Source organism: Apodemus sylvaticus, chromosome 22 (assembly GCF_947179515.1).
Source record: "Apodemus sylvaticus chromosome 22, mApoSyl1.1, whole genome shotgun sequence".
NCBI classification, from domain to species: Eukaryota; Metazoa; Chordata; class Mammalia; order Rodentia; family Muridae; genus Apodemus; species Apodemus sylvaticus.
The window spans coordinates 46,670,063-46,683,383 of NC_067493.1; the positions used below are offsets into that span (position 1 = coordinate 46,670,063).

Below are 13,321 nucleotides of genomic sequence, written 5' to 3' on the forward strand. Positions count from 1 at the left end.
TAAACAGTGACCTGGGATGATCAAGGACTTGAAAGGAATAAATATCTTAATAACTCAGTTTAGTGTCTTGTGGTTGTACTGTCTTTTCTCACATGGACTGGGGAAGACAAGCTGTTCTACTGACACTGACTTCTTTCAACAATGCAGGCAAAGGGTGTGTATGAAAAAGTTGGAGAAGCGACGGAGACTGCTCTCACGTGCCTGGTAGAGAAGATGAATGTATTTGATACTGAACTGAAGGGACTTTCTAAAATAGAACGTGCCAATGCTTGCAACTCGGTCAGTATTTGAGCTTGGTGTCTTATACCATTATTCTGTATTATACTGTTGATTATACTGTTGTTCTTCAACATTTTTCCTGATAGTCACAGCCAGGTACAATGATCTCATATGCCTGTATTCCTAGCACTCAGGATGTGGATACCAGAAGGATTGCCACAAGTTGTAGAATGAGGCTCATTAATTAGGCAAACAACCAAATCACATTTAAAAAAAAAAAAAAGCAGAAAATAAGCCCCACCCAGCAATTATCAGCACACTGTCAGAGGTGTCTCACAAGGGCTGCCTTTTCTGAGGAAACTACATGTGAGCTGTGCTTAGTCCTGGGAGTGCCCAGCTCCTCCTGCCTGCATTTCCGGCTGTCTGCTGTCTCTTCAGCAGCCTGGAGAAATAACTATGCTCTTCACCTCAGAGCTGTCCCTTGCCCTACTTTTCATTTGACAACCCGTTTGTTTAACTCAGTGAAAAGTGTTGAAGTTCTCAGATCCATTCCAGTCGGGCTCATGCCTCTACTTACCAGTCCCTCAGAACCTCTTTTGAATCACGACTTTGTGCTAAATCCAGTGGTTAATTTGTTTATAATTGTTAAATGTCACAAAATAGACAAGTCAGAAGTTGAGGGTTTTGGAGCTGGAGAGACTGGCTCCATTGTTAGAAGCAGTGGCCGCTTTTTAGAGGGCCTGGGTTTGACTCCCATCACCCACCTTGCAGCAAAGAACTATGCACCTCCTGTTCAGAGGACCAGAGGTTGTCCTCTTCTGACTTCAGTGCACCAGGCAAATTCAAATGGGGGTCTTGGAGAGATGGCTCAGTGGTTAAAAGTACGAGCTGCTCTCCCAGAGGACTAACCCAGGTTCATTTCCAGGGGATCTGACATTTTCACAGATGCATGCATGCAGGCAAAACACCAATGTTCATGAAAAAAAAATTAAAACATTAAAAAATCATTTTGAAGCCAGGCAGTGGTGGCACACGCCTGTAATCCCAGCACTTGGGAGGCAGAGGCAGGCAGATTTCTGAGTTCGAGGCCAGCCTGGTTTACAGAGTGAGTTCCAGTACAGCCAGGGCTATACAGAGAAACTCTGTCTTGAAAAAACCAAATCCAAAAAAACCCCCCCAAAATTAATAATAATAATAATAATAATAATAATTTTGAGAAATGAAAAACGAAGCTAGAAAATGGGAGTTCTGATGTGTCCCAGAAATCAACCAAATGAATACTGAGATGGGAAATTAATAAAGATTGAGAACATTCACCAAAACTTGTTTATTACTCTCTCTCTCTCTCTTTAAATTTTCTTTTGTACTTCTAAGACATTATTTCTCAGTGTAGCCCAGGTTGTTGTGGAAGTTGCTCTGTAGACTAGGCTGGCCAGAACTCAAACCTGCCTGTTTCTACCTCCTAATCCTAACCACCACACCCAGCTATTTTTCTTTTTCTTTCCTATTTTTTAGTTGAGGCCAGGAGTGCTTTTTACTGTTTCAAAGGCATACAGATGACTCCCGAGTAGAACTTGCTGCTGATCCGTGAAGCATGGCCAGTAAATCACGCAGGCTACATTAAAAAGTCACCTAATGCTGCCGCTATTGAAGTGGGCATTGATAACCAGCAATCCTCCATGACTTTGTTTTTAGAATGTTTACCTCATGCATGGAAAAGCCAGCAGCCTGCCTGTTGTGGTTCGCATTGTGTCAACACTTGGGAAGGGCATGTCAGTGAAGAATAGTCTAGATGAGATTGACATTTAAGGGATTCTCTTGAGTTAATTGAAATGGAAAGACTTGCGAACTGTCCTGGTAGGAGGTGTGCTAAGGACTAGTGTTGTGCATCATCAGCTGTTTGCTCTCGGCTGTGGGTGTGGTGTTTCTCCCAAGTTCTTGCCATAGTGATTTTCCTGCCAGGTAGGCTGTGGCTTGCAACAGATAAACTTCCTCCTCTAAGTTGCCATTATCAGGATATTGCATGGCCAACCAGAAAAGGCAGTCAGGTACCTATAATCCTAACCTGGGCTATTATAGTTATCAAGACACCATCTCACAGAGGTGATACAAAGGTAGAAATTAATGCTACAAGTTTCAATTGAAAGAATGTTAAAATTTGAAAACTAATGATTATAGAATTAGAATTATAACTCAACATGTGCTTAAGGATGCACAGCACCCCCCCCCCCAACAAAAAAAAAAAAAGCAGTTATGATCTGTCAGTAAACGTAACAGCTAAGAAGCTGACAGGTCATCTAAGAGCTTTCAACACTGCCATCTGCAAAGTATTTCTTGAAAAATCTCTACTCACTCGATCTGCAGAATCCTAATGGCAAAGGTCCCCAGTGTGGCGCGGCGGTGGAGGGTGAGCCCAGGGCAGCATGGGCAGCCCTGCCTGTGCAGGAGCCACTGTTGGGCACCTCCAGACCATCACTAGAGCTGGCTCCCTACACTCTTCCTCTTTGGCTTGCTGGAGCCTCATGAGATTAGCCAGTCTGAAGTTGAATAAAACAATTTTGTGGGTGCTAATAGGTATTTGCCACTTAGTCATTGTCTCTATAGACAGATGGCTCTACCTGTCTGTTACTCTGCTTGGCTTAGAACCTAACCTGGGGATGAGGAATTTGCTCAGTGGTAATGTACTTGCCAAACATGCACAAGGCCTTCATCCTGCTTAGGTCGGGATATTTATTTGGGTAAGAAGTGATGTACCGACAGGGTCCAGCAGAGTCAGTGTCAGTCAGTGGGAGGCGACTGAGTGCTTGAAGGAGAGGACTGGTGCTGCTCTGCTCGCTCGTTGAATTCCTGTGTCCCCAGGCTTGGCTGCTCTCCAGGGTCTCTTTGATCTCCCCTAGCCTACCAAGAAGTAGATATTCATTCCTAGCCTTTGACCATTGTTGTCTAGTTACTCCCATGCTGTCTTTGGCTATATAATGTTGAACACTGAATGTTCTGAGTCTCATGGCGCCGTGACCAATCTCTATAATACAGAGGAATGTACTTTACTGCTGCAGCCACAGAAAACATCTAGTGACCCTCACTGACAGAGCAGTGTGGACTGCAAGGTTTTGGAGAACATACTCTGGACCCACACCCTGTGCCATTGGACTAGTCAGCTAACTGCCACTCTGTCAAATGGTGTTACACATCTCCCTTTAAGAAATTCTTTGTTGGGGCTGGTGAGATGACTCAGCTGGTAAGAGCACTGACTGTTCTTCCGAAGGTCCTGAGTTCGAATCCCAGCAGCCACGTGGTGGCTCACAACCATCTGTAATGGGATATGATGCCCTCTTCTGGTGCATGAAGACAGCTACAGTGTACTTACATATAATAAGTAAATCTTTAAAAAAATAATGCATTGTCACTATGTATCTGGGGCAACCCTTGAACTTGATATCCTCCTGCCTTGGCCTCTCAGTTGCTAGGATATAGGCATGTAGCACCACACCAGCTCTTTAGACAGTTCTTAACAGCAGTGTTTAAAGCTTTCTATGGTTGTCCTGCACAGTTTCTCCCCTTGTGGCCTTCAGTATATCTTAGTTTTACATTCTTGTCTATTCCCAAACCGGAGACACTTGTGAAGGCAGCTTGCTAACTTGTTCGCTGCTGTTGAGGCTACCGTACTTCCCAAAGACCAGTGTGGTGACGACACATGAACAGTACCAGGCTCTGTCATAGAATGAATGTCTAATGTGTATCTGAGTAGATATAAAATGTCTAGAAATAATAATCCAGCAGTGCTCCTTCCTCTCTGATCCCCTCCCTACAGGTCATAAAACAGCTGATGAAGAAGGAATTCACTCTAGAGTTTTCACGTGATAGAAAATCAATGTCCGTCTATTGTACACCAAATAAACCGAGCCGCACATCCATGAGCAAGATGTTTGTGAAGGCAAGTACTGCGCAGACTGACGCTCTCTTAGCAGGTAAACAGGCAGGTGCAGTTGCTGACCTGAGTCTCCCCTTCTCAGGGCGCTCCTGAAGGGGTCATCGACAGGTGCACCCACATCCGAGTTGGAAGTACTAAGGTCCCCATGACTCCTGGTGTCAAACAGAAGATTATGTCTGTCATTCGGGAGTGGGGCAGTGGCAGTGACACACTGCGGTGCCTGGCTTTGGCCACTCATGACAACCCACTGAGGAGAGAGGAGATGCACCTGGAAGATTCTGCTAACTTCATCAAATACGAGGTACCTCCACCTCACCAGCACAGTCACTGCCCAGCCTCTACTGCCAGAGGACAGGCAGCTGTCCTTTGGCCAGGTCACAGGAGTCACCCTTGTTTGGATTGCTGCTTCAAACAGAAATAGTTAAGGATTTAGTAAATCTGCTTTCAAAGTAGAGCAGTCAAGACAAGTTCAGACAAGCCTGTCAAAGTCTAATGTAAACCAAGTTACTAATGGATATTTTAAAAATATTAAGTATTGGTAAAAAAGCTGAGAGGTTTCATTTCCACTTCTTCCTTAGACCAGAATTTTCTGTCAGGGTTGGAAGATCCTAAACAAAGCACTGCTTTGCTGTGGCACCGTCAGCCCCTAAGTGCTTTTGCTCTTCTGCACCCCCAAACCCCAGCCGCCATGGATAAATGTTAAATGTGAGAATTTAGACCAGAATAAGTAGATGAGGGTGTGCTCTGTTAAATAAGTGGAGTGAGCGTGTTACTCAGTAGTGCAACACTGATAAGCAAGATCAGAGCCCTGTGTTCAGTCTCCAACTCCATAATACATGGCAGGCCTGGAGACACGTGGGAGCAGCAGGCTGGGGCAGAAGACTGCTATACTACAAATTTCTCGACTGTATTTAGTGAAACCTTGTTTCAACCAGGGGCAAGCAGAAAAAGAAAATGTCAAACTTAGAGTTGTAGCAGAGCGAGCTGCCAGGATGGTGGGAGGAGCTGTGTGGACCCCTGTGGCTCTCTCCCTTTAGACCAATCTGACCTTCGTCGGCTGTGTGGGCATGCTGGATCCTCCCAGGATTGAAGTAGCCTCCTCCGTGAAGCTGTGCCGGCAAGCAGGCATCCGGGTCATCATGATCACTGGGGATAACAAAGGCACTGCCGTAGCCATCTGTCGCCGCATCGGCATCTTTGGGCAGGATGAGGATGTGACGTCAAAGGCTTTTACAGGGCGAGAGTTTGATGAATTAAGCCCTTCAGCCCAGAGAGATGCCTGCTTAAATGCCCGCTGTTTTGCTCGAGTTGAACCTTCGCACAAGTCTAAGATTGTAGAGTTCCTTCAGTCCTTTGATGAGATCACAGCTATGGTAAGGTCTTAGACATGGGCAGTGGTTTACATGGCACAAGTAACTCTGTGTGTGCGTGTGCGTGTGTGTGTGTGTTGCGCGCGCGCTCGCTTGCACTTAGATGGAGGCCAGCCTGTGTTAACTGTATGTGTGTATGCTTGGTTTAGATGGAGGCCAGCCTGTGTTAACTGTGTGTGTGTATGCTTGGCTTAGATGGAGGCCAGCCTGTGTTAACTGTATGTGTGTATGCTTGGCTTAGATGGAGGCCAGCCTGTGTTAACTGTATGTGTGTATGCTTGGCTTAGATGGAGGCCAGCCTGTGTTAACTGTGTGTGTGTATGCTTGGCTTAGATGGAGGCCAGCCTGTGTTACCTAGTGAGATCCTGTGCCTAAAAACAACAACAACAACAAAAAAGATGCTGTGTCCTTAATCTATAAAAAATACTTAGTACAAGTATGTGTCTGAGGTGTGCAAGTGGCTCACGGGTTTTGAGTGTCAGGTGTAAGACAATGTAAGCAAATGTCCAGTCCTTTTAGTTCTGCCTTTCTGTTACTTGTAGTAAGCTCACGTGACGTGGCTGATTTTATATTTTCTGCGTAAAGTATTTGACTACTGCTCTGTCCCATTTCCTTCTGCGAAAGTCTTCCTCTGCCCAGAGGTGTGCCATGTGGGTGATAGCTGAATCAAGTGCGGCTTCCCTTTCAGACTGGTGATGGTGTGAATGATGCCCCTGCTCTGAAGAAAGCTGAGATCGGCATTGCCATGGGTTCAGGAACTGCGGTGGCCAAGACTGCCTCTGAGATGGTGCTGGCCGATGACAACTTCTCCACCATCGTGGCTGCCGTGGAGGAGGGCAGGGCTATCTACAACAACATGAAGCAGTTCATCCGCTACCTCATCTCCTCCAACGTGGGCGAGGTGGTCTGGTGGGTGTCTGGCTAGAACTATAGGATCTTTCAAGCTGGGGCCAGGGTGTTGAACTTTCTCAGGTTGCTGCTTCTGTTATGACGAATTTGGTTGTTGGCCTGAGAGGAGAGAAATCTCATGGTGCAGAAAATATTCCTTAACATGGTAATTTAAAATCACAAAAGTCTGTCCTCTAATAAGTTTCATATGAACTTTGACAGATTAGATGTTGTCTGATGGCTTCTGGCTGGGGGAGAGAAGTGATTTCCATAGTTCCAAAACTCACTGAGTTCTTTCTCTTCTTCCCTCGGATGGAAACAGTATCTTCCTGACAGCAGCCCTTGGGTTTCCTGAGGCTTTAATTCCTGTCCAGTTACTCTGGGTCAATCTGGTGACAGATGGTCTGCCTGCCACAGCGCTGGGGTTCAATCCTCCAGACCTGGACATCATGAACAAACCCCCCCGAAACCCAAAAGAACCGCTGATCAGCGGGTGGCTCTTTTTCCGTTACCTGGCTATTGGCTGTGAGTACCATTGTCACTTGTGTGGGAGGATGCTCTGTGTGGTGCAGGTCACTCACTGAAGGCCTCTTGAGCGTCCTGTCCTTCCTTGAGTTATAGAGAAGCAGCAGTGAGACATTAGGCTTTTATATTTTCCCCTTGCTCAGAGCGATAGAAATACCAAGACGTGCCAGGGCCCTTCCCTGTTGAGGGCTCCAGGCTGAGATTTGAATGTGTTATTACCACCTGGGGAACAAGAGGAGGCCACTAACGGAGGCCCGTGCTTGCCATCTCTGTCTTAGTTCAAAGAGCACACAATCTAGAGCGGCTAGCCAGTTCTCTGGCTTTCACAGTATCTCACAGACCAGCTGCCCTGGTACACCATTGTAAGTCCAGGTTAGCTGTATGCTCTGCAGTTGGTTAGGTGACCATGGGATAAACCAGTCTCGGCTTTGTAGGCTTCCTGAAATTGATGAGGAATGGCCTCTTACTTAACCCTAACTCTGCTGGTGAGGGCTGGTGCCAGCACTGTGATGGCGGTTCTCTGGAAGGGTTCTGCTTGGCCATAGCTAGAACAATGCAGCTACATAGGTCACAGCAAGGTCACATCGGTTTGCCTGTGAACTGTGGTGTGACACGGTGTTCTATCTGATGGCTGTCCCTGGAGGACACCTGCCACCGCTGTGACGCATGCCTACGCTTGCTCTTCAGCTCTGCCGCCTCGGGTGCAGAGGGTGGGGTGGGTTCAGCAGGAACGTTTCCTCACAGATTCCAGAGACATTGCCTAGTTCCTTTCAAACCAGAAACACCCTGTCTGTAGTCAGCTGCTCTGGCCTGTGTGTTAGCCTGCAGTTGGCAGTGCTGTCCACAGCCCAGAGTATGTCGGCAGCATCATGTTTGTTTCCAGGTTATGTTGGCGCTGCCACTGTGGGTGCTGCTGCATGGTGGTTCATCGCTGCCGACGGGGGTCCAAGAGTCTCCTTCTACCAGCTGGTATTTAGCCACTTTTTTAAACCCCTTGTGGTAGAGTGAATCCTTGTAAGCACTTGGTCTTTGTGTGCTTTGAGATCATCTTCAAAACTATTTGGGATCAAGCGGTTGCTTCGGGTTGCTCTGGGACCCAGGGCTCTGCCAAGCTATATCTCTGTTGGTGCTGGGCCCCGAGCTTGGTGTGGAATTGGGATCTAGGTTTGGGGAGTATGCCCGGCTGATGGAGTGTTTGCACTTTTGTTGCAGAGTCATTTCCTACAGTGTAAAGAGGACAACCCAGACTTCGATGGAGTGGATTGTGCAATCTTTGAGTCCCCGTATCCAATGACAATGGCACTTTCTGTCCTAGTAACCATAGAGATGTGTAATGCCCTCAACAGGTTAGTGAGTCTTGTAGGCTCTGGTCCTAGGGTTTATGAGGGAAAAGCTCATAGCTCTTCCCTCCCAGAAAATGACAAACATAGTTTTAAGCTATTGTCCCCAGGAAGCAGGGGGGGTTGTCACATCACGGGTTCCTGATGTGGCAGGGTGTATAAATGGGACCAGCAGTCCCAACTCTGCCTGCACCCTAAGGAGTGGAGCACACGAGGCTCCATCCACCTGAGCCACTGACGGAAGTTTCCAGTGGCTGTCTTTGTCCGTCCCCAGCAGCTCTGGCCTGCTGAGATGGAGCTGCTGCTCCAAAGCCTACAGCCCGCCCCACTGGGGAAACCCAGGCCTTTAGAGTCAGGGCAGCAGGCGTGGCCAGAGCTACATCACTAAACCCTTGCCTCCTTTTTGTGTCATTGTGCATTTGCCTCTGCTGAGGTCACCTCTCTTCTCACCTGTAGCTTGTCTGAAAACCAGTCTTTGCTGAGGATGCCCCCCTGGGAGAACATCTGGCTCGTGGGCTCCATCTGCTTGTCCATGTCACTTCACTTCTTGATCCTCTATGTGGAACCTTTGCCAGTGAGTCGTCAGGCCCGGGCTGGACCTGGTGGGGTTCCTTTCTGCAGGTGCAGAAGCTTGACACGGCCTTCTTTGTCTCAGCTCATTTTCCAGATTACCCCGCTGAACCTGACCCAGTGGCTGATGGTGCTGAAAATCTCCTTGCCTGTGATCCTCATGGACGAGACGCTCAAGTTTGTGGCCCGAAACTACCTGGAACCCGGTAAAGAGTGTGTGCAGCCTGCCACCAAATCCTCCTGCTCCCTGTCGGCATGCACCGATGGCATTTCCTGGCCGTTTGTGCTGCTCATTACGCCCCTCGTGGTCTGGGTCTACAGCACAGACACTAACTTTAGCGATATGTTCTGGTCTTGACTGACAGCGCTACATACAGAAGATGTTTAACTTAATCAATTAATTTTTTATTGTTTAAAGCAACTGTCTATTTCTGCTGAATTTTCACATGAACATATTGGCTGGTGAAGGAGGTTTCATATCTAGATTTTGTTTTGCTTTTTCTGACTCCAGTGGGACAAGATTTTCCTTTTTTATACACATAATTAAAGTGTCCATTGACATGTACAGAGAACTAACACTATTTTATGCAGATATTTTTTTGTAGATGAAAAAGCATGTACAGTGTTCTGTTTAATACTCATACTTGTACAAAGATAGTTGAGCCAGCAGACATTGTCAGCAAATTAATTGGCAGCAGACTTAGGAAATGAATGTGTGTGGTTTTTAAAAGAAAAAAACTAAATAGCATGTATTGTGTCTTTTGCATGATTCTCTGGATTTAATTTGGTATCACAGTCTAATTTTTATTCATAAGCCAATTTTTCTGCACTGAGCAGAGTCCTGCTACCTCAGTCAGTATTTTTGGTTTGCCACTTCCTGCACCCTCAGCCTCTGTCACCCCCGCCCGCCCCAGCCCGCTCGGCTTCTGTAGGTCTGATGGCTCTGTTTACATCCGTCTTCACGAGGTTTGCCTGTCTCGCTTGTGCAGAAAACATTGCTCCAGATTCAATCGACTGGGTTTCTATACCTTCGCCTAGTTTTTAAGGTTATTTATTTAAATGTCTAATGTATTTTATTGTAACAGACATTGTTTGCCAACATTGCCTATTCAGTGGCACTTCACAATCTAGTTTAAAAGAAAAATAAAACATTTTAAATGGACAGAGAAAAATACCTGTCTTGTTCTTAATGGCCTTGAACCACCTATGATCAGTTCCCATGGCTGAGCTGCTCAACTCAGAGCCTTAGTTTCCTGTTCCTGAGAAGAAGAATCCTGTTCTGCTGCATAGGAGGATTTTATTTATAATGTATAGGCACGGTCTGTCATGTGATATACATTTACTCAAGTTTCTGCTGGCCTGTTGTCTGTAGGTTGGTGTAAGGGCAAGTGTGTGTGTATGTGTGTGTATGTTTTGTAAAATCTGTAAATAGTACATGACCAAATGAACATATTGTATAGAAATATTTTTATTTGAATATGGCACTAACCACCACCACGACTGATGAACGTTTGCGCATGTTCAAGGTCAGTCTTAACGGCAGTGTGAGTCATTAACAGTCCTAACTGTGGTGTTTTCCTCCAATGCCTTCCAACATCCATCAACTAACGTGAGTATCTTCCCTGTGGGACTGGGGTGCTGTGGCCTGTGTACAGATGGTGCCACCAAATGACACGGCCCCTGTTGCTAGTGAGCTGCATGGCTCCTGTGTCCACCAGGCAGCCACTCATTACACAGGTTACCCTAGTGTAGACCCAGACCAGGACTGTGATTCCTATGAGCTGTGGGAAGGAGGGTCTTGTGACCTGGCTGACTCAGACTGAAGGTAGCTGTGTCACTAGTACCAAACTGAGACCATGTCATACATACCATGTCACAAGGCTTTGGTTTTCACTGGCTGAGAAAGCTAGGAAAGCTAGCTGACCCTGCATAGGCAATTTCTGTCATCCTTCTAGGATGTGTCTTAACCTTCTGGTGTGCAGAGGCCTGGGGGTGCAAGAGGAAGTACTAGGTTCTAAGGGAACCAGCAGCTTAGAGGCCTCCAGGTGCTGCAGGGAGCAGTGAATCTCGGAAAGCAGGCAGGTTTTGCCATTTTTAATGTGATGGAGTGGGCCAAACACAAAGGTCCAGCTGAGTTAAAGACAAAGTCAGAATGATAGCATGCTGGGCCCCAGCACCATGCTGACAGAGGCTGGACCCGTCAGCTGGTCCTGATGTGGTCCTTAGTTCACTGATGTCTGCAAATGAGTGGGCCCCTAAAGGAGACAGTTCTCGCCCCTGAGAGTGCTGTGTTGCCCAGTGTCCAGAGATTATTGAGACCTGTTCAACACCAGCAGATAGAATAGACTAGATTACTGTTGCCCTGAGCCAGGGCCTCTATGACCCCTCCAGCCACAAGCAAGGATGACAAGGCCTTCCCTGGCCCACATAGACTAAGGCCCACAGCAGAGTCCCAGCCACAGGCTGCCTCCTGCATGCACTCAGCCCCGCCCTCGCCCGACATCCTCACTCAGGGAGGGCCAGCATTTATTGTGTCAGCAGCGTCCTCAACCCACTGGGGCAGTCTAGCCTGGAAGTGAGCCTGGAGCTTTCCCTGAATGGCCTCTTCAGCAAAGCTGTATAAAGGCTCCACTCTCTAGCCCACTCAGCAAAATTCAGGCGGTGCTTCCCCAGAGAGTTAGCAGGGCTAGAGAAGGCTAGCCACCTCACAGCAACTGCTACCACAGCACCCTCCAAGTAGGGTCTCAGCCCCAATAACGGCACAGGCCTCAAGACCATCTGAGACCGCAGCATTGGCGTGGCCTGCAGAACCCCGTAAGCCAAGAAGCATGGTTGCCATCAAGACCAGCCCTGCAGTTGGGAAGCCATTAAAGCAGAGCTAAGCCTGTAGCCTAGGACTGGCTGCCATAGAGACCAATCAGGGAGGGAGCAGGAAGGTCGTCCCTCCCCTGGCGCCATGCCCTCACCGCTCCACTGCCTCACCTTCTCGCCCTCTGCATGGCTCTCGGCCTGCGACCTGACTTGCCTTCTGTTTCTGCCTCCTGGAGCTTTGTTAGGCGATGGGAGGAGGTGGCCTGGGGCAGTCACCAGCCACAGCTTCTAGATGTGCCCGGGCAGCAAGCGCCTCAGACCTTAGTCAGAAAGGCTGGTTTTGCCTCTAGACCAAATGCAGTGTTCTTTCTGTCTGTCCTTGTTGTTGTGTCTTGGGAAGTTGTTCTAACATTGCTCTGTTTCCAAAAGCTGATTTCCTCTCTCTTTCCTTTTCAGCAATACTGGAGTAACCGCTTCCTAAAGCATTTGCAGAAATGTAAGGGTGTTCGGGTGCGTGCATGTGCGTTGTTAGCCACACATCTACCAGCCCTCTGCATGACTGAGGTTGGGGAAAAGAAAAATAGAAACAGTCCCCAACTCACTGTGTGATGTAGAGGAAATGTGTATTACCAGTGGGGTTTTAGCTGTTCAATCAAAATAATAAACAATTGTACAATTTAGCATAATGAATCAGAGAGCCTCTCCAGAGAAGTTGGTTTCTTTGCTGCAAGAAGAATGAGGTTCTGAAACCTTATCCAAGAACAGAAGCCATCAGCCAAGTTTCCACATTTCTCTGTAAAATGTCATAGCCTCTATGATAATTGTAATATGATAATTGTAATGCATGCCTTCAGTTGTAAGTGGCCAGATTGCTTTATAGTGACTGAAACATGCTTTCTAGTTGGCCCTGTACAGTTTGCTTATTTATAAATTCATTTAAAACACTACAGCTGTTGAATGGTTACAACATAGGCCTCCGGCCCTAACTTCGGTTGTTTTTAGGTGTGCAGCCAGCTGTCCCACACTGTATTATTGTAACTTATTTAATGAAGTGAGAAGCAGTAGACAGATGTTGGTGCAGTACAATTATTGTGTGCATTTATTGTAATAAAGCGCTCAGCGTCAGTTCAGTTCCTCACAGCTCTCACGGTGCATGTCTGACTAGTCTGTAAATAGAGGTCAGTTTCTGTGCTGGTAACAGGTATTGCACAGACATGATTTCAGGTAAATAAATCTATTCTATGATAAACCCTCAGCAGAGCAGTGGCTGTTTTATGGGAAGGTGGGTTGGGCACTGAGGCCTCCTGGGAGATTAGTTTTATAGTTAACCAAGAGGGAAGCAGAATGCATGTCACAGTGGCCTTCAGCCGAAGTCAGGCCTTTCAGCTCAGAAGGAGAAGATTCTACACACGATTAGCCTCAGAGTTGTGTGACGGTTGAGATGCAGTGACTGCTGTGGCCTTCTGTTTAGGACAGGAGACAAATGAAGTAGACTGAAAGGACCCTGAAGTCTCACCATAAACAGGTATTCTGACGTTAACTTGCTTCAAATAAGTCCTGGCTGCTCCTGTAGTAGAACAGTTTTTTGACAACACCCAGGGCCAAGATGGCTCAGCAGGTAAAGGCCTTTGCCATATGGTGAGCCTAGTTGGACTCCCAGAACCCAA

General features: G+C 47.1%; 1 protein-coding gene across 1 annotated transcript in view; it reads left to right on the forward strand.

The window, feature by feature from the left end:
• Atp2a2 (ATPase sarcoplasmic/endoplasmic reticulum Ca2+ transporting 2) overlaps positions 1 to 12,909 on the forward strand; it is a 48,865-nt gene extending 35,956 nt beyond the window's left edge. Inside the window, 10 exon segments of the mRNA XM_052169044.1 lie at positions 148 to 279; positions 4,031 to 4,153; positions 4,233 to 4,451; positions 5,188 to 5,523; positions 6,209 to 6,429; positions 6,731 to 6,933; positions 7,817 to 7,902; positions 8,146 to 8,279; positions 8,730 to 8,847; positions 8,929 to 12,909. Coding sequence (XP_052025004.1) covers positions 148 to 279; positions 4,031 to 4,153; positions 4,233 to 4,451; positions 5,188 to 5,523; positions 6,209 to 6,429; positions 6,731 to 6,933; positions 7,817 to 7,902; positions 8,146 to 8,279; positions 8,730 to 8,847; positions 8,929 to 9,201 — 1,845 coding nt within the window. The 3' untranslated portion in view covers positions 9,202 to 12,909.
• The last annotated feature ends 412 nt before the right edge of the window (positions 12,910 to 13,321 follow it).